The sequence below is a fragment of the Carassius auratus genome, chromosome 21 (assembly GCF_003368295.1).
Source record: "Carassius auratus strain Wakin chromosome 21, ASM336829v1, whole genome shotgun sequence".
Taxonomy (NCBI): domain Eukaryota; kingdom Metazoa; phylum Chordata; class Actinopteri; order Cypriniformes; family Cyprinidae; genus Carassius; species Carassius auratus.
Window position 1 is genome coordinate 22,541,583 of NC_039263.1, and position 25,522 is coordinate 22,567,104.

Consider the following 25,522-nt stretch of genomic DNA (forward strand, 5'->3'; position numbering starts at 1 on the left):
TCGCATGTTTATGTGCAAAACATTTAGTAAATTATTTACACTCCTAAATCAACAGAGGGCGCCATTAAGCTGTAAGTCAGTCAGGCCAGCATTTGATTTTAAAACAATGCTGTGAACGTACAATTAATACAGTAATTATGTTACTATTATATTTTAAAGAAAATTACAGCTCACACTGAGTAAATTGTGGTGTTTATGTAATATTTTATGTGTGTGTTTTTTTTTGTCGTTTATGGGGAGGAGCCAAACTGGAAATATCCATGACGTCACATGTACACGTCTCCAAGCAGGACGCGTTCGGCCAAGATGGCGGACAAGTGTCAGCCGCGGTGTCCTGCACTTTTCTGAGAAACTCCAGCTGTTCTCGTATCGAGTTTTGTTTGTATCTGGGCATCTCGACTGGAAGATAACGGGTAAGAGATCCCTTATGGACCAGTATGTTTGGCGCCGGACAATTCAGTGATTTGAAGGATTAACTGTAGTTTTTTAGCATGCTAACGGCTAGTGGCCCAGTCAGCTGTCACCTGTGATTGCTCGCATCCTCTATTTACATTTCTCATGTTGATTTTTTTGAGTTTCTTCTCGTGATCTTTCTAAATTGTACCGTCGAGGTCTGTAGTTACATTTCAGGCTTAATCGATTAGTTACGTTGTGGTTTAACTACTCCTTTCTGTCTTTTTCCTGATTGATTTGCACTGCTTTAAGTTTATTTAGTGTGTATGTTTTGTTTTTACAGTTTTTCCACTAAGCATCATGATCCACATTTATAGCATTCCATTATTTTTGTGTGTTTTCAATACATCGTTGCAAAACCTCTTTTAAGTACAATTGCTGATGTAATTATAGAGACAGGAATTAAAGACCAGGATGTGACATCAGTGGGTTAAATCCAGTGAGGGGCGCTATACGTGTCCGTCTTTAAGCCGGATGTAATGCAATATATTGCAACATTCTTTCTATATATGCATCTTGTGTGTTTGTGTGTGTGTGTATATTTATTTATTTAAAAAAAGTTTAATATAATGCTTTTAGCCACAGATGAGAGTGTTATAGGTCATGAAAATCTTAGCAGACACAAAACATCTTGTAATGTTACATTACCAAGAAAAGTAGCCCACTGTATGGTAACACAATTAGACTATTATATGGCACCTCAACTGAATTATCAGCCCTTGGGCTCCAGAAATTCAATTATATCCTTTCTATCTGTTCGCAGTATTGTTTACAATCTGTTCAAATGCAGTGTTATATCTGTGTGTTTTGTGATCCATAATGGCTAAAAGTGTAAACCGAAACAAGATCACTGTGGATGTGGAGCATCTGTTTGAACAGCTTCTGATTATTGATTGTTTGTATTTCCCTCAATTTAGATCAAGACTGAAATGAAACCCATTAAAGTATAAGAAATATAGGTGACCAACATAATGTTAAAAACTACCATATATATTCAAGCTTCTTTAAAGTTACTACCCTTTGACTATGTTACAGCTCTGCAAAGAGCTTTCTAAAAAATAATGATAAGTGCAGTTATACCGCCATTCGAAAGTTTGGGGCATTTCATTGATATAATAATAATAATAAAAAAAAAAACAGTAGTAATTTAAAATATGATTAAAATATGTATTTATTTTTCATTTGATTATTTTTTCAAATGTAATTTATTCCAGTAATGGCAAGGCTGAATTTTCAGCATCATTACTCCAGTCTTTATTGTCACATGATCCTTAAAAATCTTTCTAAAATATGCTGATTTGATGCATATTATTATCAATGTTGAAATCAGTTCGCTGGCAATATTCTTCTTCTTCTTATTTTTTAAACCATGATAATTTATTTGATGAAGAGAAGGTTCAAAAGACCAGCATTTATTTGATGTAGAATTTTTATTTGAATATTATAAATGGCTTCGCCATCACATCCTTGCAGAATTAGTAATCAATTGTTTTAATATTTCAAAAAATAATCTTACTGACACCAAACATTCAAGCATTTAAGTTGAATATTGTAAATCCAAATGGTTTTAAACATTATAGGAAATATTATATTCTGTCAAATGTGTCCAAATGTTTGACCAGCGCTGTATTTGTTAAGTCAATTCACCTTTATTTATATAGCGCTTCAAACAAAAAAGATTGTGTGAAAGCAGCTGAACACCATTAATTAGGAAAACAGTGTGTCAATAATGCAAAATGACAGTTAAAGGCAGTTCACCATTTCATCATTCAGCTCAGTTCAGTTTAAACAGTATCTGTGCAATCATTTGCAGTCAAGTCAACGATATTGCTGTCAACTATGCATGCCAGAGGCAACAGCGGCAAGGAACCAAAACTCCCATCGGTGACAGAATGGATAGAAAACCTTGGTAAAAACCAGGCTCAGTCAGGGATCAGTTCTCCTCTGACCAGACGAAACCAGCAGTTAAATTCCAGGCTGCAGCAAAATTTGTCAAAGTGGTGTTATTTTAGTTGCAGTTGGTGTGACTGTGAACATTGTTGTTTAATGATAAACAGTGTATTTTCATAATCAGAATCTGATTATGTCCCCTGTGTTGTAGATTAAACTGTAGAGGTGAGGCCCCCTGCTTTAAAATAATGTCTGACAGGTTTCAAAGTTCAGTGTAACTTAATGCACATTTCTAACACCAAGCCCACAGTGTGCCTAATATCAAGTTTCTGATCGTGGTGACTGTTTATATGCCATCACAGTGGAATACTGCAGGCTTCACACCTGCTCATCATAAAGCTTATGAATCTCTGATGGTGTTGTAATGTTTGTTCAATGTTAGAAACTTGATCAAAATTGATGCTACTTTCACAAATGATCAGCTTATAAAACAGATGCATGTCTTGTTCATGAATTGGTGAGACACTCTGTTTGCAACCCTCTACGGACACCTTGGCAAAAGAATCGCCATTGGTTAGTAAATGTTTTAGTTTACTCGCCAGTCTAAAATTAAATATTTGATATACTATTTTTTGTACTATTTTACATATATATGAAGATTTGAAGTGATTTACTCTCATTTTAGAGGGTTGATTTGTGTCTACTTTTAGAGGTGCCACATTGCCCCTTTGTTGACATTCTCAGCAAATTGTTTAAAGCAGAATAGTCATTGTTATTTTAGCTGAGCAGCTATTAGCAGTATTAATTGAACTTTAGATATATGTAAACATAATGCATGTTGATAAGATGGTAAAACCAAAAAATATACTTAAACCATACTTATGGTAAAACCATACAATCTTTGCACCAATATATGACACAAAACTGTGTTTTTCAACTATAGGGAGATCTCCAGTAAGTGTAAAAACTTTGGAGACCTGTGAGTGTAAACGATGCAGCCCCCTCCTCGGACAGGTCCTCCTGGGGCTAGTGGTCCCCCGCCTCCCTTCGGTGGACCCAATGCCTTCAGAAGAACCAGACCTCACAAGCATGGGCCTGCAGCTGCTATGACACTGGCTGCCCCACCCACACAGCCAGTGACTGATCCATTTGCCTTTGGAAGACAAAGTTTTTCACCCATGGCAGGGGGCAGCCAAACTCCTCTCACAAACAGCAACCCACTTCCTATGCAAGGTCCTCCCCTGCCCGGGTTTAACCCGATGATACCACCACAAGGGCCAACACCAGGAGCAGCGCAGGCAGCCTCTCCTGGCCCACCATCAAGAATTTTTACACCACAGCCTGTTCCCCCAGGGCCCGCACCAAGCTCTAACCCTCGGCATGCAGAACCAGGATACTTGAATTCCCAAGAACCAATGGCCTACATAGCACAATTACCTAACCCTGCTCCTTCCTTCAGCTCTAGTTCATCACATCCACCCTCCACTGTCTCAACACCTCCAGTTCAATCCCAGACTCCTTTTCAATCGCAGCCAACACCTCCCCCACCTTCTCACTGGGTGCCTGACCACAGAAGCCGCCCACCTTCTGTTCAGAACTACTTTCAGCCAACTAGTGATCTCCCATCTCAGCCTTTTCAAGCTCAAGCCCCACCTCCTTTGCCCTCTTTCCACACAGCCCGACCAGTGACGCAATCTCAGAATCAAGGTCTGTCAGATCAACAAAATGTGGCTGGGCCTGCTGCAACTCAGCAACAGAACTCCCACTTCCCGGCTCAGAATTATTTCAGTCAGTCAGGTGGAACCTCAGAGCCATGGTTCAATCAAAACCCACAGGATCCGTCTCAGCGTGCCTGTCCTGTCTCCTACTCTGAAGTTCCCAGTGATTCCGGAACTCTATCAATGTTTTTTCGGGGCAATGATGTTGAAAATGAAGAAACTCTGTCAAGTGAGGGACGTGTAAATGGGATTCAACACCCTTTCCCTTCGACGAATGAGTTCTCTGGTCCATATTTGAATGACACTGGTAACATTCGAGCTGGGGCAGGACCATGTGATTCTGTGGAGAATCAGGAATTTGTTCCAAACCAGGAAGTACTCCCTAGTGAGCCTCCTACAGGCCATTCCTTTGAGGGGGTGCCTAATTTGGAGACACCTGACACTGGTCCACGTCTTGCTCGCTCTTCAAGTGTTTCATCCAGCTACAGTAATGTCAGTCACAGCAGTGGACATGGTCCTCACAGTGGTAGTCACATGCCTCGGCGACAGCAAGGTGTTGTGGGAACATTTATCCAACAGGAAAGTCCCCGCCCACCAGATCACCCTCCTTTGCATCCTTCCACTGGTGGATACTTTGAACAGATAGACTCCAACCCAGCTGCAGAGGCAAGTCCAACTTTCCCAACTCCTAGCCCACCTAAACCAGTTGGTGTGTTCCAAGCGAGTGCAAATTCTTCCTTTGAGCCTGTCCGCTCACATGGTGTAGGAGTTCGACCTGCTGAGGTTGATCGTGCACGTGTGGTCATGGAAAAGGGTGGTCGTGACATGCAGCCTGGCAACCTAGAACAACCCCCAGACAACTTGGAGACCATTTACTTACCGCAACGCCGACCGCCATCTCGAGCTCAAGCAGCTCGACGCCCAATTGAGAGTCCCGCTACTACACTCTGGGCTCAAAATGACACTGCCAGCCTTGGTGTTAACATACTGTTAGCCCCTGCAGCGCCCTCTCTGTCTGCAACATTTGTTCCAGAACATCCCTCTGAAGTCATTCAGCCACCGGAAGATGGTCCTCTTGATTTGCATCCAACAAAGCCAGATCCACAGCCTCCCTCTGAAAACCTAGAAATTCCCCCAGACTCCACACCTCAGGCAAGTTTGGGATATGCCTCTTTGCTGGTGACGTCGCCTCCCGTTGAGGCCCTGAACCAGCCTTTGTTGATTGCACCACCTTCAAGTTTGGTGTCGTCTCAAAACCTCTCACAACCCTCTAATCAGACAAGTCCTCGACAGACAGCAACACCTGTGCACCCACCACCTCAGTCTTCTGAGACCAATCAAATGCCTCAGGATTCTCCTCCAACAAATCAGCCACAGCCTCTTTTCTCTCAGACGCTAATAAACTTTGACACTACTTCCACTCAAGGTATCTTGAATCTAGCACGAGAGACAAAAGATGTTCAGCCCACTGTTCAAGAACCCCGACCCGTTCTCTCAAGGGCTCAGTCTATTAGAAATGATAGCCAATATCTTCCACCTTCTGTTTCTCAAGCTCAGACTTCTGCCCCTGCCACCACTCACAATGAATCTTCGAAATACGAGCTGCTTGATTTTTCTATGCATCTACCACAAGTAACAGTCCCAGCTGTCTCTCAGTCTGCCCATCCTGCTAGCTTGGTGAATAACACACAGGGCTTTTACCTGCAGGTCACCAAAGATGCACAGCAGGGTGGGCAGTCAGACAGTGAGGCTCTGCCTCTTCAGCAGATCTCTAACCCCTCACGGCCCTCCAGCAACCATCCCAACAATGATCCCACTCGCACCTCCCACCCTGCCCATCCACCTCCATCTCAACACCAGCCTCCTCCACAAGCCCCTCCAACTCAACCTGGTGCCCCTCCTGGTTCTGGATCTGCCCCACCTTCTTATCCACCCCAGTCTGCAAACTCTGCCCCCCAGCCACTTCAAGAACCCCAAAGACCTCCTTCATCTCTAGCTGGTCAGTCAGGGTATGGTGCTCCTCCTGTCATGCCACCTGGTCCGGTTTATTCAGGGTATTACCCAGGACCCTACCCTGTGAACCAGAATGGAAGACCGCCTTATCCACCCCAGTACGCTGTGGATGCCAGATCTCAAAGTTACCATCAGGTGCAGTTATATAATGATCTAGTGTGTTTCCACCTAACAAAGCTTCTAAATGCTAGACTGAAAACATGACTTAGTATAATATTCATATTTTTCTGTATGTTTACATTTTGTAGGAGGATCCTCGATACGGCTGGTATGATGTTCAGCTTCCCAGCAGCCAGAATTTTGACCGTCAACCAGAGAGGTCGAGTTCTAGAACCAGTCAATACTCAGACAGACCCAATTCCAGGTCAGGTCACCCACCCTCTTTCTGACACTTTGAGCCTGTTTTCACACTTGGTCTCTAATGCTTGGTAGCAATTAGAGTTTCTAATCCTGATTCTGTTTACGTTGCACATTTGTGTCCAAACCATAGTAGGCTTGCATTCCATAACTTTCTAGAAGCAGCTGTTTATATTTATTTATTTACATTTATGCATTTAGCCAATGCTTTTACCCAAAGCGACTTACATGACTTGCTAGATATATATTCTGTAATTTTTTTATTTATTTACATTTTTGCATTTAGCAGACGCTTTTATCCAAAGCAACTTACGGTGCATTCAGGATATACAGTTTTCATATATATTATCCATATTTAAGAAATTTGAAATCATTTGACAGTGGATTAAAAAATAAATGTGTAAAATAAACATACGTATACTTTTAGATGACAAAGTATTTTTCACAAATAAATAAATATTTTTTAAAAATTTAATTAGAAAAGGAATTAACCACTGTAACCATTAGGACACTCACACAAACTTCCTATTCTGGGAAGTTTGTGTGCATTGGGAATCATATTATTCCAATAAAGTCAAGGTAACACTCGATTTACAAACAACACAGTGAAAATGACATAAATTGAACGGTGGACGATTGCATAACACGCAGCATAATTTGAAATGACGTAAAGTTTAAAACATTCAATTTAAGACGGGTTGACCGTCACACAGAGAACAAGCAATCAAGCCGGATAAAAATGCAAACTTCACAAGATTGATTCTGGATTCGACTCAATTTGTAAGGTTTGTGAAATTTAAATATTTATTAGCCATTCAAAGATTTGTTTAAATGAAATAAATGCGTATTTTCTTAATGCTGATGGCAAACGAGGAAGTATAATATTTGCCTTTGTATTACTAATATTATAAAAGCAATCGTTATAATACTTTTTCTATACATGAATTCCATTGTTTAACCATTCTTTCTGATTATTAGACTTCTATTCATATTAGACAGAACTGTTAACAATGACAGTAAACAAGAGAGAGAGTGTAAGCACTGTTTAAACTCAGGCGCTGCCTTTCTCAGCTCCATGAAAATAAGTCCCTTCTCGAACACATCGGCCGAGCAGAAAAACTTATTGGCCGATACCGATATTTGAAAAAAATGCCAAATATCAGACCACTATTTTAAACTATAATTTAACAAGCACAATATGGTTCCTGAAGGCAGCACCTGTAGACCAATGTTTCAGCCAGACCCAGAATCTGATGTAAGTCTTTAGCTCCAAAAGCCCTAGTTTAAAAGCATGCTTAGATTGAGCTTTTTGTACTTTTGTTTTTAACTTTTTTCATTTTTAATCTTAGACAGGGGAATCATGAAGATCTTTCTAGATCCAGCCGTAGTGCCTATGATGACTACTATGCAAACTACTATAAGAGACAGTTTGATGCCTATGGAGGTAAAGACAGCAATTCAGACACTTTTTCGCAGTGTACCCAAGGGTTAAATTTGTTATCGGTTTTGTGCTTATGAGTGTGTGTATTCAGATAGGAGCAGTTGGTATGATCCAAATGCTGCTTATGATCCACGCTACAGAGCCTACTATGATCCAGCATATGGCTGGTACTATGGAGATGCCTACTACAACCAACCATATCTAAACAGGTACACACATACACTTGTGCAGTCAGTATTTCTGTACATGCTGACACCTCTGTAACTGAGTCTTCATGATAATGGTTGTTAGCAGAAGAGAGGACTATGATGTTCCATGGCGGTATTACCCTTGGTATGACTCTAGCTTTGATGAGTGCCGCGGACGTGACCGAAACGCTGATGATTTTGACCGCCGTTCGATTCACAGTGAACAGTCAGCACACAGTGTGCGTTCATCACACAGTCGGCGCAGTAGCTTCAGCTCCCGGTCACAACAGGTCTGTGTGTGCTTTAGATCTTATTGTGCCGGAGTATGTGTCTGTGCAATGTTTATGACTAATTTCTTCTTTGTACAGAGTCAAGTGTATAGAAGTCAACCAGATTTGGTCAGTGCAGCCTATGATGCCACTGGGACTACTCTTCCAGTGGATTACACCTACAGCCAGTATCCTAACCCTTCAGATACTGTAGATTACAGTCAGATTCCTTACTCTTCAGACAACACCTGGACCGCCCCAGAGCAGCGTAAGTATCACACACAAAGTACAATGTCTACCATAATGTGTTGCATTTAATGTTGGGATTTTTTTTTAGCCACAGCCTTCTGTGATTTCATTATAATTTTTCTGCTTGTACACCATGAATCCATTTTACAAACCGTGTTTTTAGCCTGTCCTGAATCACTAGGGTGCACCTATAATAAGTGTTTATATTCGGACTATTTTAGATTGCTTCGGGGGTACCACAGCGGAGTAACCCAGTACCTTTGTGATTCTTCATAGACATAAACATAGAGAAGTAGCTCCAGCTACAATGTTCTTCCGCAAGACGCAAGCAGTTCTGTTTATTAGCCGCTAGAGCGTCAAAAGTTCCCTACCGCAGCTTTAACAAAAAATCGTAAACCGGAATCGATCAAGAAAATTGCAGTCAGTGCATCTCTAAATTCAGTTTAGAGATTTTTTTTTTTTCTGGTTTTAGTTAACAGTAATAACCCTGGCTTGACATAAGTGTTTCCCAGCATTCGCTCTAGCATTAAAACACTTAAAGCATCAAGTTTACACTTAATGCACATGCATTAATTAAAGCTTCCTGATTTTTTTCAACGGGAAGTAAAATGGTCATGAACCATTTTTCTCTGTCTTTCTTTCATTTTTTTTTTTTCTCAGCTCCTCCAAGGCCGTTGACCCCGGAGAAGTATTCTGTTCCTCATCGCTGTGCTCGGTTTGGTCCTGCTGGTCAGCTGATCCTTGTCCAACCCAACCTGCCCTCTGCTGGTCAGCCTACACTTGTAGAAATCCACAATATGGAGGTAACAATTTAATCCAAATATCCTGATTTATACATCAGTTGTGAGTCATCACTGATATCTATAGAAATTTCCTAGTTCAAATCTAAAATCAGCTTGTTTATCAAAGGTTCCTAGTTAATTACCTACATTGTAATTTAAAAAAAAAAAAGTATTAGCCTTAAAAAAAACTGATTGAGATACCTTGCAAGTAGATGTTGTTTAACTTTGTCCTTGATCCACGACATTGCAGTTTTGTCATATATTATTATTGTTATTAGCATCTGATATCTTGGCTGTGATGTTATTCCAGACGATACTGCAGGATTCTCCAGAGCAGTCAGAAATGCGTTCGTTCCCTGGCCCGCTCCTCAAGTAAGAGTCATCCTTTAGGCATACACGTGTATACTCTGGCAGTGTTAGAGCCACGTACACAGTCAAACAATCCAGTCATCATCTTTGTGTGCATGTCCACAGAGAAGAGACTCATAAGGTGGATGTCATAAAGTTTGCTCAGAACAAAGCCCAAGAGTGTTTGCGAAATGATGACCTCATCGACAAAGACTCCGCCTACCTCATCTGGGAGTTCATTGTGCTGCTGTGCCGCCAAAATGGGGTGAGTGTTTGTGCAGCCCTAACATTAGCTAATCATGTTAGGTTGCTTGTTTGATACCAATTAGTTCAAGCATACTGAATGTTTTTTTGTCTTTGTTTTAGACGGTAGTGGGCACAGACATCGCTGACCTGTTGCTAAAGGAGCTTCGCTCTGCCTGGTTGCCGGGAAAATCACCCAATGAGGCTAATCTCATCGACTTCAATAATGAAGCAATAGAGCATGCCGAGGAGGAAGAGGCGGGGCCAATATCCCTTCTGTCAGACACTTTCATGGGGGTGCCAGAGAATGTTGGCAAAGAGACCGAGCGTTTCAGAGAACTTCTACTATTCGGCCGCAAGAAGGCAAGATAAACTGAATGATTTTTTTCTCCCCATTCAGCCATACAGATTTTTTTTTGGTTTTGCTGTTCCTTAGCTGATCACATGCCTGCATATTATTTTATATGAAGGTAAATTGTGTCTTTTTCTGACCGACAAAACCATAGTGGAAAGACAGTTTTGTGTATGTTTGTTAGGACGCCCTGGAGGCTGCTATGAAGAATGGCCTGTGGGGTCACGCGCTGTTATTGGCCAGTAAGATGGACAACAGAACACACGCCCGTGTCATGACCAGGTAAACCACATCTACTTAAAATGACCTAGGGCTGTGTGCTTTCACAGCTACAAATAGGGCTAAATTGTGTTCATATTTGTCCTTTTCAGATTTGCCAACAGCCTGCCTATTAACGACCCTCTTCAGACGGTGTACCAGCTCATGTCAGGACGAATGCCGGCTGCTGCTACTGTACGAGAGAGTCTGTGTGTGTTGGATGTATAAATATAGTCATTTATACAATACTTGTCTTCATATAAAACTTCTGTTTCTCCAACAGTGTTGCGGAGATGAGAAATGGGGCGATTGGCGACCTCACCTGGCCATGGTGCTGTCCAACCTCACACACACTCTGGATCTTGACACGCGCACAATTTCAACCATGGGGGACACTTTAGGTACATAAATGTAGATTCAAAGCATACACACATATTGTAGATGCAGCATTGGATCTGTAAGACTGTTCTGTGTTTCACAGCATCTAAAGGTCTAGTGGATGCAGCCCATTTCTGTTACCTGATGGCTCAAGTGGGTTTCGGTGTGTACACCAAGAAAAGCACCAAGATGGTCCTTATCGGCTCCAATCACAGGTGTGTAATAACACATGCATATATGTATGCACACAACTGTACACATCAGGGACCAAAAATGTGCAAATAAACATTTGTTTGCACTAACACCTATTCACTCGGTCTCTCTCCCAGCTTGCCATTTTTGAAGTTCTGCTCGTCAGAGGCGATTCAGCGGACAGAATCCTATGAATACGCTCAGTCTCTTAGCTCTCAGCCTCTCTCTCTGCCAAACTTCCAGGTGAGACAAACACATAACATGTATCCACTCTACTAGGAATGTTTTCACAGCCAGCTAGTTAGTGACTGACTATTATAGATGCTATATAGGGCTGCACTGTATACCAAAACAAAAAATCGATATTGTGATACAGTTCAATGCAATAGACAAATTGTGAATAAATTGTTAAGCTGTGTTTATTTTCATCGACATATAGTGGCTTGGTTCATTTCCTGTGAATCGAGCTGATTTGTGAAGCCAGAAGAGCATATCATGAGCTGTACGTGTGTAAATGAACACAGTGCCACACCTCACTCTGAAACCAGTAGTACATATTTATTTGCAGAAAAAAAAAAGTGAAAGTTACTGTTGAGTTTGAAAAGTTAAGTTAAAGTTTAGTTTGGTAACTGAAGGATATTTGAGTTCGTTTTCCAATGCTGTGCAGACTTAATCTCTATAATCCACACAAGTCCAGGAAGGTCATGACCTTTTCCCTTTGACCTATACAGGTGTTCAAGTTCATCTACGCGTGTCGACTGGCGGAGGCGGGACTCTGTGCTCAGGCCTTCCATTACTGTGAGGTCATCTCACGTACCCTGCTGAGCTTACCTGAGTACTACTCACCTGTGTTCATCAGTCAGCTCATACAGGTACACAAATTAACACTCATCCGAGGATTCTGCCTTTAAATTTACACTTCTGCCTAGTCCCTTCTTCTTGTGTTTGATTACAGATGTCTCTGAGGTTGAGGTTTTTTGACCCTCAGTTGAAGGAGAGACCAGAGCAGGAGTTGTTCATAGAGCCTGATTGGTTACTGCATCTCAGACAACTCGATGGACAGATCAAGGTGTGTGTGTGTGTGTGTGTGTGTTTTATCCATAAGTCATCATGCCAGTGACACACATTGCTCTGTTCCTGTGTAGTACCAGTAAATAAATCATACTCTTCGAATTCACGGGATGACACTAAATAGGGCTGATAGGTGAAAAAAAAAAATCATTCCATGGATTACTGGGATTATGAAATCTCTAAGGCATTGATTTATTTATTTAAATATGTGCATTTCAGAGTGATGCATTTCACTGTGTTCATTTACATGTTCATTTTTTATTATTAAATGCTATATTTTACAGTGAATTAGTATTACATTGGTAAAATTCGTTGGTATTCGTTGGTATTTTTGGTAAAAAAATTTGTTTAAAAAAAAGTTTATTATTATTAATTATATTGATGCGTAATCGCTATTTTATTTTAGCAAATTGTGCAGTCGTGCAAGAAAGTGTCGAAAACCTTGAGCTCTTAAAAAAAAAAAATCTAATTTTGAATCAAAGTAACAATTTTTAACAGAAACAAAAAAAATATATTTCACCCAAATCAACAATAGGTCTGTAATATGTTTTCTTAATGATCATCATCATCATCTTAACACTTTTTATAATTATATTGATACATTATTGTTGAATGTTAGAAAAAAATGTACAGCCCTGCATAGAAAGCAAACAGCTGGATAACCCTTTTTTTTATCACATAAAATTTGTCAATTTTTATATAATAAATAAAAAAAATCTGTTGCACTTTCCCCCATCTCAATCAGCCCTACAGAGATACTGGTGTACGTTCACATTAGACTGTTTTCTGATCACGTGCATGTTGTTGTGCCTTTCAGGATGGTGCGATCACCTTACGTGCAGATCGCAGCACCCCACAGCTTTATCACTGCAGTACACCCAGTTCAGAAGACCAGTGCAGCCCGCCTGACCCCTCGACTCTGAATCCTGATCCCCACAATCCTCTAATGACCTCCCTTTTGCCCCCAGGTGGTGTTCAACTCATGCCACCAGGTACGTCCCATTAGAAAATGTGAACTGAAGAAGAATCAGTTTTGATTCTTTGATCATTCACCATCCTTTTTTATCGTCTGCTTTAGCTCCTACCACTATTCTTCAGGATGGGGCGGTTCCTCTGCAGCATGCCCCGCCTCCGGGGGAAAGTGTTCCATTTTACCCAACAGCCCAACAGGGGCAACCACAGCCAAACTTTGGAGCACAGTTCCAACCTGAAATTCATGACCAATACATGCCCATGCCACCCCAACAAATACCCCAACAAATTCCCCCACAATTTCCGACGTACAGCCCTACAGAATTGCCTCCACAGATGCCACTAGGAATGCCACCTCAGATGCCCCAGCCAATGCCAGGGGCTAAACAGGGCTCCGCCCCTTCCTCTCCTCAGCAGTTCCCCCAGTCATCTCCAACATTCACTGCCCCTCCTCCACAGGGGAAGGACTTCTATGACATGGCACGCATGGTGAGTTAGAAAAAGCTAGAAACAGTATTCCTATTTAGCGCCAAACTCACTCTGGCTGTTATTACTTTAATAAGTAATGCCTTGCATAAAATCCAGAATCATTACTTTAAATGGAATATAACACATTTTCTTGGGTTTTGTTGCCTGTTATTCCAAGTTTACTGCCAGCGCCAGTGTAGGGTTATATTGCTTATTAAAATGCATTAGATTGTATTACTCATGCAAAGAGTAGATTGTGTTAAATATTGAATTTGTATGGAATATAACACTTACAGAATATTCTATGAAATGTATTAAACTGATTAATCTTGTTGTATTTAAAGGGCCCAGGCAGAAGGTCACGAAGCACGTCACAGTCGTCAGTGCAACTGGTATAGTCTATACATATACATACACACAGTACTGTTCAGTTTTTTTATTGTAAATTATACTTAAATATAGTAAAATTACAGTAAAGGCCTTTATGATTTTACTAAAGTAAATGAATGTGTGAATCTGCACAACTGTGCTCAACATTAATAATAATCAGAAATGTTTCTTGAGCAGCAAATCAGCAGCAGCCTATTATAATGATTTCTGAAGGATCATGTGACACTGAAGACTAGAGGAATGATGCTGAAAATTCAGCTTTGATCACATTTTGTAATATACATTTATATATACAACAATTATTTTATCTATTTGAATAAATGTAGCCTTGGTGAACAGAAGAGACTTTCAAAAACTAATTAAAAATTGACCAACCACGTATTTTTAAACATAAGTGTTTAATCAAATGTTGGCTTGACTTGCAGGCATCAGGTCGTCGGTCTCGCACTACGTCGGAATCGTCCAATCATTCTGGACGAGAGCGCAGCAGTTCTCTCATCAACCAGAGCTCTCCACCTCCCCCTTCTATCCCAGAGAGTCCACCACAGGACGAACCCAAGAAGACCAAGAAAGACTCTCCCAAAAAAGTACATACTCGTATAAACACATACAGCCACCCACTGGACATGCACTAGAAAATCTTTCAAATGAGATGAATGTTGCACTTCATTCTTCATCAGGGAGCGAGTGGCGGCTGGCTGACCTGGCTGTATCCAAAACGAAAGAACGAAGCGCATCTGCCAGACGACAAGAACAAATCTGTAGGCACCTACTTCCTACAACATCCCACTTGTCTTGTTTCGCAGCATTGATTAAGAGAATGCTTTGATTTTTCAGATCGTGTGGGATGAAAAGAAGCAGAAATGGGTGAACCTGGATGAGCCAGAGGAGGAGGTACAGCGTAGGAGTTCATGCATTTTAAATTCTGTATTGTATTGTGTATGTATCGTTGTGAATGATGGGATTTGTGTGCGTTTCAGAGCAAACCCCCTCCTCCTCCACCCACCGGCTTCCCCAAAGCTCCAGTGGGCGGGATGGGGCCACCAGGAGTGGGTGGTCCACCGGGGGGGCCACCTGTGAATATTTTCTCCAGGAGAGCAGGTGCGTCACCTTTTCTCTTCCTAATTACTACTTAGTGAGAAATCTGTCCATTTATTCTTCCTCTAGTTAAATTATAAATATGTATTTCCTCCGAAATACTGTAAAACAGTCATTGCTGCAGTGTTGTTTTCGTGAACTGAAACTAAAATCATTAAAAATAATTTGTTAATTGAAAGAAAGCTTATAAAATTAATTAAATGAAAAAGCACTTTATATTAATAATAAAAAATAAAAAAATCCCAAATATTAAAAGGATGCTTTATAAATAATGGTATATAAATAATAATGAAATACACGGTGCCAAATATATTTTCATTTTTAAATGAAACCAAAACTATAAAAATCAATAGTTAAAAAAAAAAAAAGCAATTTATAAACTAAATGGACTTGAAAAGGAATGTAGCAAAAATACAGCATGTATTAATAAACAATAATATTTATCTGTGTATTTTATTGAAATATTAAAAAATATTAAATGTTGGACAGTTTTACCAAACTGATTCATGAAAATGAATCAAACTTCCCAAGCGGTTTAAAGCAGAGATGCTATGAAAGTGCTCTTGGCTGTTTAGTGAGCGTTTGTGTGTTTCAGGCACTAAGAGCCGTTATGTGGACGTGTTGAATCCCGGTCGTGGAGGATCTAAACCGGCCGCGGTTGTACCGCCTCCTGCTGATCTGTTTGCTCCCCTCGCACCCATGGCCATGCCAACCAACCTCTTTACACCAGCTGGAGGTGTGTTTGTGTACATCAGTGTGTTCTGTATATCAGTGTGTGTCTGTGTGAAGTCTAACTCTGCTGTTTTCAGCTCCAGACGAGCAGCAGCAGCCGATGGAAGGTAGTGTTCCAGACGCCGGTGGAGAAAACACAGAGCAGACTAGTGCCACAGTCCCACAGGTACACACTATCAATATAATTTAGACTGTACTTTTGTCCCACAACCATCTTTTTTTGTGCATTAGCAGCACACAGCAGTTCTCAGTGAAACATTGCCTTGTTTTGGTTAACAGTGGAAACTATTTTTGGTACTTCCCAGATAAATGTCTGATTGTAAACGTAGTTAGAGAACACATGACATTACCTGAGCTTTTCTACATTTAACATTTCATATCTCTTTGATTTGCTCATATTGCTTTATTTATTTGTATCTGCTATAATGAATGTGTTTTCCATCTAGATGTTTAATCCGAATGCTTTGCCTCCCGGCTCGGAGGGGACACAGTCTGGAGAGGTCAGATCCTCCTTTAATACCTTATCACTTCTTCTTTAAAGCTGCTTCATCCTGTCACGCCCCGCTCCTTCACCCGTGAATGCATATTAACACAGTTATAACCACACATATGCTCACACTTACTGCCTCTGAAACACACACACATTGTAACTTGCATCACTAACTGTATTCTATGATTATGAGCTTTGATTATGATCACACAAAGAGCATGAGTGTGTGGGAGTGTGTTTGAGAACTACACGCTATTGAGGCGTGATGCAATCCTATTTTAATGATTGACAAGAGATGTGTGATTTAAGATGGCGGTGCATGGGATTAATCAGGGTTTGTGGTGTTTTTGTTTGTTTGGTTTATTCCTACTGTTCTAGCTGTCACGTTCTAGCTCAATGAGTTCTCTATCACGAGAAGTGAGTCAGCATTTAAAGCAGGTATTTTCAGCTGATTCTTATCTGAAACACACACACGCACACCTTTTCCAGTCACTGCTGTAATTAAACAACAGTGCTTTTTTAACGCTGCATAGAAAACCCCTTCACACATGCTGTCTGCACGCTTCTAACTGTAGCCACACCTCCAGCACGACGCCTGTAAGTTTCACCAGCAGCCCTGGCTGAGTAACCGACCAATAGGAAGGGCTCTTGGATTTCAGAGGCGTGCTGAAGATCGAGGCTCCACCCCCTTTTGGTGCACAACATATTAGCCAATCACGTGCTGCATGCTAATCAAGACTTTCAGTGGGCATGGCTGTCTGTATCCATCGAGATTGGTGTTGATAATAAACAGTAATCGCTAATGTGTTCTCATAGGTTCCTGCTCAGCCGCCAACGCAAGGAGCTCCACCTACAGGAGGCGTGACCTTTTATAACCCCTCCCAGTTTGCGCAGGTAAGAATCACAAGGGACATTTTAAGGTGGTTCAGTGTTTTTATTGTTGGCTAAAACAATTGCAAAATCACTTTTGCTCATTGAAAGAAAGCTGAAATAAAGTAAAATAGAAATGTTTGATTAAAATGAGGATTTGCAATGTTGTTTTTGCAACTAAACTAAATAAAATGTTTAAGTTGAAGTACTAAATTTACTAAAATGAAAACTATATGAAAAATATAATATAATATATAAATATTTTATAATATTACAAAAATAAATGGAATACAAGAAATATTTTGCAGAAAAGCACATAGTGATAAAACCTGAACTAAAATGAAAAAGAAATATTAATTAAACTATTAAATTTAAATCAAATGAAGACTATAAATCTAAAAGAAAAATTCAAAATATTAATAGTTTTTAAATAATTCTAAAATAACACCGTGCCAAATACATTTAAATGTTTCATGTAAGAAATTAAGTTTTTTTAAATAAAACCGAGTAAAGATCTAGTTGAAAATAATCAGGTGATACACTAAATGAGCATGAAGAAGGATGATATTCGTACTATTACAACAAAACATAATGAATAAACTTAAAAAAAAGAAAAAGAAAATAGATATCACCATATGTCCCACAGTACATTATTACAAAAAATAGTTTTGTATTTCTAAAATTCATACACTTCCAGAAAATACCTTTGGACATTGGATAAAACCAAGTTAATTTTGATAGAATTAAATAATTTTATAACACTTTATTACATTTGTTTTAAATTAAACCTGTTGAATTATAGGAATAGAACTCTGGTAATAAAAGTGAGTTTGGAAAAATCTCCATTTTGAGCCTTTAAAGATGTGTGCTGTAATTGAAATATACAGATTCAAATAGATAAAATGCAATAAAATGAAAATGGATGTTTTCTTTCCACTATTCTGAACCAGTGCATGAAAAAACAATCGTTTTTCCATAGAAACAGACTTGTAAATGTCTTTCTCTGTCTTTATCAGTCTGTTCCCACAAGCCGTGCTCGACCTGGTCGTCTGGGACCGAGAGAATACCCCGCAATGAAATAAGAGCATCGCTGTAGTTCTAGATCAAGCTGTGGTTCTAGAGCCGATTGGACTGAAGTTTGGTTCCTGCCAGGACTCCTGGAAGCGCTGGCATGCCGCCCTCAGCCTCCCGAATAACAACATCGTCGCTGTCATGATTATGGTTTTCCCATCCGTGCTGAAGTTGAATGGACCGGACTCGCTCATTCTCTGTTACTCCTTCTAGACTCTTCGTACCCATTACTCACTAACTCTAGCGTCTTGTTCTGCCTTTGTACGGACCAGCGGCGCTTCCTCAACATGAGCAGTGTGAATATAAGTGCAATATGATTTTAAGCCCTGTGTAACTTGATTTCCTTTAGTAGTCTGCTCATTTCAGCAGGGCGAGTGTGAGTGCGTTTGTATGCATGAGTGGGGAGGAAATGTGGGCGTGTCTTGCTGATGGACGCCAGCCAATGCATGAGTTAGGGGGCGGTCTGACCTGTTGTCATGGGAACAGTGCAGCACCAGAATGTTTTAGATATTTATTAAGCTTCCGGTGGAAACGCCGTCACCGGACGGGATCCGTACATCAGAGTGAGCTTGTGTATTCATCTCTTTAACCGTCTCCTGAATGAATCCTTCATTTTGCCAGTAGCTAAGAATCATTCATTTATATGATTTACCAAAATCTGTGATCATTGTGCGCATTTTTGTTTTGTAAAATATCACTTATTATTTTCCTGGGTTCATCTCGCTCTCTGATCGGTTGTCTTCGTATCTCTTAATCACAGCCATTATTCCTTTGCTCATTCCGGGGTTCTTGTTCCCATGGTAACAGCGGGGTTTTGTAATTCCAAAGGTCAGCTCTGTTTGAAGGAAGCTCTGACTTTTCCAGTGTGTTTAGAAATTGACTGTACAATTCTTGATAAAGTGATAATAAAGATATTTTTGAGCTCTTTAATACTTGAGGTTTTTTATTTCATAATAAAAGTTATGAGGTTAATATGAGGTCTGCATGCATGAACATTTAAAAGAATCAGTATTTAAAACAATTGTTGATGGATATCAGTTATTTACCATTCAAAAAGTTTGGGGTAGGTAAGATTGTGCAAAATGTTCTTCCAAATTTTTAAACCAAGGCTGTATTTATTAAATAAAAAATACAGTAAAAATATATTTACAACAGCGAATATATGTAAAATATTATTGCAATTTAAAATGTGCTTCTGTTTGAATATATATCATAAAATGAATTTTCAGCTTCATTGCTCTATTCTTCATTGTCACATGATGTCAGGAATAGAAAATAAAATATGCATTTATTTCAAATGAAAATCTTTTATATATTATTAATGCCTTTTTACTGTCACTTTTTAATTTAAAACTTTTTCCATAAAATGTGTCTGTAATGTTTTTTGGAATGACTTAAGACTGTACAAAGCTACAGACATAAACTGTGCATTCTTTATTTACTTACAGCTGATTGACAAATGTAAATGTGCTCATGAAATTGGAATGTAAAAGCCATGACCTAGTGGTTAATGCACATGCACTAGACATATTTAGCTGAGGTGCTCATGCAGGTAAAGCAGATTCAAATCCAGCCTGATGCAATTCCACCTTTTGTATCTTCACAATCTTCTCCTCTCCAATTTCCTCATGTATATCAATAAAAGTGTCAAAAGTCCTAAAAAGGGATTCCATGTAAACAATGTCTTGAATTATACAAGTAAACTACTCAGCAATCCAGGCTTAAAAGTCCCAAGTACAAAGTTCCTTGTAGTCACGTGATCTGCAGAGACTCCAAGCCTCAGGCTGACATTTCTGAGTGTTTTGGGCTCAGAGCGCCCACCTGTGGACAGAGGAAAACATTTATTAAAAGTGTTGTTCACTGCTTTTCTTTTAGCTAAAAGTGAGGAGTATTATTTTAAAAAGCCTACACAAATGCATACTTTGTCAGCAAGTATACAAATTACAATAAAGCCATGGGAGTGTGTGTATATCTGGTTAAAGTACCAATGCACTTTTTGCTCTCTGAACTGCGACTTCCAGCATGCTCCGGTTGGACAGAATCTGTTTCAGCATTCGTGAATCCATTTCCAGCAGCATCCCTAATGTTCACACATTCATCAAATCACACAGTGTGCACATAAACATCTCAAATTCAACTGAGCAGAGTAACTCACCGGTGATGTCAGCACAGTGGGTGGGGTCTAACTGATGCACAGCATTGAAAAGCGTCTCGCCAATCGATTCCACTTCCTCTCTGTCAGAGCCGTCACTCACATCTGTCTCCTCATCACCCTGCCTGAGCCACAGATAAACACAGCAGTTCTTTCTTGCATGTTTGAAACTCAATATCTTCCCAATACACTGCATCAGATTTACTGAATGAAATCCAACACTAGCTCAATGCTGCTAATAAAAAATCCGAAGGCACCTACTCCTGCAAGGTCTTCAGTGCGATTTTAACTTGTTCCTCGAGGAGCGAGTGATCCGACAGCAGCTGAAGCACCGCCTCCTTCTTCTGCTCCAATAACATTCCTGAATATTTGTCATGGAAACATTACAATTCCAACAGCCTTTTTGCTTATTTGCTATTGTTTTGTTTTTGGCAGTATGTGAGTAAATGTACCTGTTATTTTCTGTGTGTGTCCAGTGCTGTAGAGGTCAACAAGGTCATACAGCTGTTCACCCACAGAGTCGGAGGACGCAGACGCCGCATCATCAGTGTGAGACATGGGATCACTAGGAACAGAATACGACAGAAGTTATATTATGTACTGCCTGAAATGTGAAAAAGGTTATTGATCTTCAAACATTATGTAACTGTGAGTATCGTACACTGTTGCCATGTGGTCTCAAATTGACAAACTGTGTTCATTATTTTGCATTTAAGTTCAATTTTGTGAAACCTGTTGTCAGGTGATGTGAGAGCGGAGAGTGCTCTTTCCAGTGCTTTATTCAGCAGACCTTCATCATACAACATCTGAGACACAACAGAAGCAGGCAACTCCAACAGCATACCTGCAAACATCACACAGCTACAGTTAAACTAGAATCAATACGACAGACAGACAGACAGACAGAAAGACAGACGACAGACAGACAGATAGATGACAGACAGACAACAGATCGATAGACAGACAAAAGACAGATGACAGACCGACAAACAGACCGACAGACAGACAGACAGACAGACAACAGATCGACAGACAGACAGACAAAAGACAGATGACAGACCGACAAACAAGACAGACAGACAAGACAGACAGACAGACAGACACACAGACAGAAAAACAGACAGATGACAGACAAACAGACAGACCGACAGACAGATAGACAGATGAAAGACAGATAGATAGATAGATAGAAAGATATATATATAGAGAGAGAGAGAAAGAGAGAGAGAGGTAGGGTATCACCTGTAAGTTTAGGAGTCATCTCAGTGTATTTAGGATATATCAGATCATATAGTTTCTCTCCCAGAGTCTCCACATCTTCATCATCCTCCATCACTGCAGCAATGGGTGATGAATATTATCTGATTATTTAATCATACGAATAATAATAACATCTGTGTGCACGCCGCTGTCATTTATCTGATCTATCTCCCCTCAGTGAGGCTGAATAGGAATCATAATAATGTATTTGCAGCAGACATCCCAGAGCTGGGTTGTTGTGGTAAGAGAACGCATGAAAATGACGTGGAGCAGACAGAGCGCGTGACGTATACCAGTTGCACCACTGACGTGAGCTGTGCTGTTCGTCTCCATCCGCGCTGCGCAGAAAACATATAGTCCTGTTGAAAATATACATTTGAAGAACATTTTTTAAATACATTTCCAAATAACTATTTGAGAAGACATCTTAAGCATATTTTGGTAATTTTACACAGTCTGAAACAGAAGGTGAATGACTAGTTGACTAATCCTCACAGAGGCGTAAGGAAATACGAAAGCTCCACCGGAACTGGAACTCCTTCCTTTCCCTCGCTCTTCCTCTGCTGAAAAGGTAGCGTGGTCGTCTTGTGTTTCTTTTTAACGGTCGATTAAAAGGTTTATAACGCACATTTCAGCATTAGACTATATATTTATGTCGAATATGTTATAAGCTGCGTATGAACTATAGCATTTAGTGTAGTGGCCATAAAAAGGATATTTTTCTAAAAGAAAAAGTTGTGCTTAGCGAGGCCTTCAGTGAGTGACTGGTCAGCACACCGCTAGTTAAGATGAAATAAAGTTTGGATTCTCTCACAGTCTATGCTTTACTTATTTTAATAAGTAGGTTTATATGGTATATGAGGTTCTTCGGGTTGGCGATTAGACATGATTACTGGCACTATTCGTCTGTAACGTTATATGTTATGTATAATGAGATTAATGGAAACGTAAATTAAAAATACAACGGAGAACAAAAACTAGTAGAGTAATATAGAAAAAAAGTTTATTAATACTTCTGAAATATATTAAAGTGCAGTTCATGGATGTGCATTTGATGTTAAACTGTAATTGAATATGGTCTGTCTGTATATATGATAATTGTTGCTTTGTTTCATGCATTCAGGACCGTCATCATGGCATCACCTCACCTGCAGTGGATGGTCATCAGGAACACCTCCAGTTTCCTAATCAAGAGGAACAAGCAGACCTACAGCACCGTGAGTCACTCCATTCAGCTAGACTGAGGACGCTGCTGAGACAGGGCTTTACTGGGTTATTGGATTGGTTGTGTTTAATTCTTATTATCAGTTAGCTGGTGTTATGTATTTCTTAGTGGTGCATGCAGAAATACAGGTTCAAAAGAAAGAATGCAGGCTTTGATTAAGCTCAGAAATTCAGAATTACTTTCTAGTTGTAAAAGTGCTGTTCATCAGCTGCTGTGTTACTGTAATGAACTGGATGAAGGAATAGGAAAACTGACACTTTTGAATATAAGTGCATAAGCATGATTTATTTGCCTGACGTATGCCTTTGTTTCCAGTATCAAATGGATGTCATGACCTGTCTACTGTTTCTTCAGATCTGTGTAATTTCATGAACTTATTTCAAGGGACATTTAGTTTGCACTGAAATAACCTTGGTAAAAATAGTCGTGATGTTATTCAAACTATGCAGTTATTTATCTAATTTCAGTGTGCTTTTAACTGTTATTTGTGACTGTCAGAACAAATTTCTGATTCCTCTGGAGAATTGCTGTAGTTATTCCTCTGTATTAATAATTTGACTGAAAATAGTGCATGTTTTTGTTTTGCTGCATATAAAATAACCGCTGCTTTCTGACCTCAGATATTCTTCCTGTCTTTCAGGAGCCAAATAATCTGAAGGCCAGGAATGCTTTCCGCTTCAATGGTCTCATTCACCGCAAGACCGTTGGCATCGAGCCGGCCGCTGATGGCAAAGGTGTGGTCGTCATCTTGAAGAAACGTTCAGGTGAGTGTGCACTTACAGGTTCAGGGATTAATCTAAATGTCTGCTCTGAATCTGTTTTTAAATGTCTGCAGGAATTTAGATTTTAAAAGCGTGCTTGTTTCAGGTCAGTGTAAACCTGCCACCTCCTACGAGAAGATCACCATCAACAAGAACTCTCGCACAACTCTCGCCAGCGTGAGGAACATCATCCGCAAAAATAAATACAGGAAGGACCTGCGCATGGTGAGTTCACACAGCCCAAAAGCCTCTTTTAAACATACATTTTATATTTTGTTATTTGTAGTAGAACACATTTTGCTTGTAGGAAATACTTCTAAACAAGAGGTTGAAGGCTTCAAAGTGAAAGCATGCTGTTTCCTTAAAATCAACTATGGAGTTATAGTTGAGTTCTGCTCTCTCTGTCTTCCAGGCTGCTCTGAGACGCGTAAGCGCCATCCTGAGGAGTCAGAAGCCTGTGGTTGTGCGAAAGAAGCGCACCAGGGCTCCCAAGAGTTCATAATTATTTGCAAATAATAAAGCTTAATAAAGCGCTTCTGTTCAAAGTTTCTTTATTTCCAGGTCTCATTTGTATCAGTCCACACACACACACACACATGCAATGTATTGAACCTGAAATGTACCTGTACAATATACTTTTTTTTTTTTTTAACTGTTACTTGACATACATCAAATTTGGATTTTCTTAAAGTTGGCTAAATTTTTCTTGGTTATGCGTTTTATCTAAACTCTGAACTGAATGCAGTTAAATGTTTAATGGATTGAGGTGTTTGTCATACATCTAGATTTAATGGCATGCTTGAGTCAAGCTAAAGTATTGTGCCCATTGAACATGATGTTTTATGTAAAAGTTTTTCTTCTGTGCATTGCAGAGGGACTTTTCACTTAGGTTTTTTTTCTTTACATGAGGGTGTAAGAATCTTGCCTAACCAAATTTATATGTAAAAAGTAGATGTAAATGCATCCTGCAGTTCCTGCTGGTGCTCTTGTTTTAGCCATTGAGGTCTTAAAGTCTGTAAGCTAATCAGCAGAAAGCTGAATTCACCTCGAACGGAACGTGCTTTGTTCCCTTTAATGTTATTCTAAACCTGGCTCCTTAAAACTTGCACAATATATTATTGATAGTGTAATTAACATAAAATCTTCCCCTCTGCTGCAGCTCTCAAATCTCATTTGTTTGGAATATAAAATATGTATAGCACATTTTCTATGGTGTATATAGTGTGGTGACACTGCAGTGCAGGTGTGGAGTTGATCCGGTTGCATCAGTAGAATCTATGACCATGCTCTAATTCATGAGTTCACCTAATGATTGGATTGATCAGGATAAAGCAGAGCACATCCCTCTCAGATGAGTGTGTCTTCATCCTACAGTTCTGATGTCAGGTGTATGTTCAGGATGTGTCACTCGCAGCAGTGTGTTGTTGTTGTTGTGTGCTGTCCAGCGTTTGAGCTGCAGGACACCATCCACGCTCTGATCAAGGATAAGATCCACTTCCACGACCAGCTGGAGATCCTGACCAGAGAGCTGCGCCAGCTTCTGTTACAGCACAGCAGTGGTGTGATCTGCTCTGAACCTTGAACATCTTGGATTCTGTCTGTCATCTTCAAGTTAAAGGCAGATTAATGCCAACTTTCACTTATTAAAAAGTTGTGTGATGTGTTTTACTCCAGCTCACACTCATGAACACGATGAGGAACTTCATCATCACTGGGAGGAATGGTCACAGCACAGTGAGTTTCAAAACAACGTGGAAGTTTGTACCAATAGCCAACAATACATTTTATGGGTCAAAATTATCAATGTTCCATAAAGATAATTTGTTTTTGT

The 25,522-nt window shown here is 39.9% G+C and overlaps 3 protein-coding genes across 7 annotated transcripts; 2 read left to right on the forward strand and 1 right to left on the reverse strand.

The window, feature by feature from the left end:
- The first annotated feature begins 263 nt into the window (after positions 1-263).
- On the forward strand, positions 264-19,223 carry LOC113038973 (protein transport protein Sec16A-like). Of its 4 annotated transcripts, none has more exons than XM_026196794.1 (31): positions 264-413; positions 3,287-6,209; positions 6,323-6,438; positions 7,781-7,875; positions 7,964-8,081; positions 8,164-8,350; positions 8,429-8,597; positions 9,239-9,381; positions 9,671-9,732; positions 9,835-9,973; positions 10,075-10,314; positions 10,488-10,585; positions 10,675-10,756; positions 10,845-10,962; positions 11,043-11,154; positions 11,269-11,374; positions 11,863-12,003; positions 12,087-12,200; positions 13,020-13,194; positions 13,281-13,663; positions 13,987-14,034; positions 14,458-14,619; positions 14,713-14,793; positions 14,870-14,926; positions 15,013-15,133; positions 15,726-15,866; positions 15,940-16,028; positions 16,309-16,362; positions 16,731-16,790; positions 17,169-17,246; positions 18,239-19,223. In XM_026196794.1, the coding sequence occupies exons 2-31, from the start codon at positions 3,336-3,338 to the stop codon at positions 18,302-18,304; spliced, it is 6,429 nt and encodes a 2,142-aa protein (XP_026052579.1). In that variant the 5' UTR covers positions 264-413; positions 3,287-3,335; the 3' UTR covers positions 18,305-19,223. The 4 variants fall into 4 exon arrangements, with proteins under 4 accessions (XP_026052579.1, XP_026052580.1, XP_026052581.1 ...); XM_026196795.1 differs by having other exon boundaries at positions 8,167-8,350; XM_026196793.1 differs by lacking the exon at positions 264-413 and adding an exon at positions 2,375-2,916 and having other exon boundaries at positions 18,239-18,304.
- A 481-nt stretch (positions 19,224-19,704) lies between these two features.
- On the reverse strand, positions 19,705-22,092 carry LOC113038974 (uncharacterized). Of its 2 annotated transcripts, XM_026196797.1 has the most exons (8): positions 21,999-22,092; positions 21,688-21,780; positions 21,178-21,289; positions 20,898-21,010; positions 20,707-20,806; positions 20,449-20,570; positions 20,279-20,373; positions 19,926-20,114 (listed from the first exon to the last, which is right to left on the reverse strand). In XM_026196797.1, exons 1-8 carry the CDS (start codon positions 22,090-22,092, stop codon positions 20,073-20,075), a joined length of 771 nt encoding a protein of 256 aa, XP_026052582.1. In that variant the 3' UTR covers positions 19,926-20,072. The 2 variants fall into 2 exon arrangements, with proteins under 2 accessions (XP_026052583.1, XP_026052582.1); XM_026196798.1 differs by lacking the exon at positions 20,279-20,373 and having other exon boundaries at positions 19,705-20,114.
- A 30-nt stretch (positions 22,093-22,122) lies between these two features.
- Positions 22,123-24,238, forward strand: LOC113038975 (60S ribosomal protein L28-like). Its single transcript, XM_026196800.1, has 5 exons — positions 22,123-22,276; positions 22,829-22,922; positions 23,571-23,694; positions 23,798-23,916; positions 24,104-24,238. The coding sequence occupies exons 2-5, from the start codon at positions 22,839-22,841 to the stop codon at positions 24,191-24,193; spliced, it is 417 nt and encodes a 138-aa protein (XP_026052585.1). The 5' UTR covers positions 22,123-22,276; positions 22,829-22,838; the 3' UTR covers positions 24,194-24,238.
- Positions 24,239-25,522: the final 1,284 nt, after the last annotated feature.

Bases quoted from the DNA above. Each gene is read 5' to 3' on its own strand.
- LOC113038973 (XM_026196794.1), top strand. From the start codon at position 3,336: ATGCAGCCCCCTCCTCGGACAGGTCCTCCTGGGGCTAGTGGTCCCCCG. The intron at 12,201-13,019 runs GTGTGTGTGTGT...TGTGCCTTTCAG, and splicing joins AACTCGATGGACAGATCAAG to GATGGTGCGATCACCTTACG. The intron at 16,791-17,168 runs GTATTTTCAGCT...GTGTTCTCATAG, and splicing joins TGAGTCAGCATTTAAAGCAG to GTTCCTGCTCAGCCGCCAAC.
- LOC113038974 (XM_026196797.1), bottom strand. From the start codon at position 22,092: ATGTTCTTCAAATGTATATTTTCAACAGGACTATATGTTTTCTGCGCA. The intron at 21,290-21,687 runs GTGATACCCTAC...TGATGTTTGCAG, and splicing joins GATGACTCCTAAACTTACAG to GTATGCTGTTGGAGTTGCCT. The intron at 20,807-20,897 runs GTACATTTACTC...ACAAATATTCAG, and splicing joins ACACACACAGAAAATAACAG to GAATGTTATTGGAGCAGAAG.
- LOC113038975 (XM_026196800.1), top strand. From the start codon at position 22,839: ATGGCATCACCTCACCTGCAGTGGATGGTCATCAGGAACACCTCCAGT. The intron at 22,923-23,570 runs GTGAGTCACTCC...CCTGTCTTTCAG, and splicing joins ACAAGCAGACCTACAGCACC to GAGCCAAATAATCTGAAGGC. The intron at 23,917-24,103 runs GTGAGTTCACAC...TCTGTCTTCCAG, and splicing joins ACAGGAAGGACCTGCGCATG to GCTGCTCTGAGACGCGTAAG.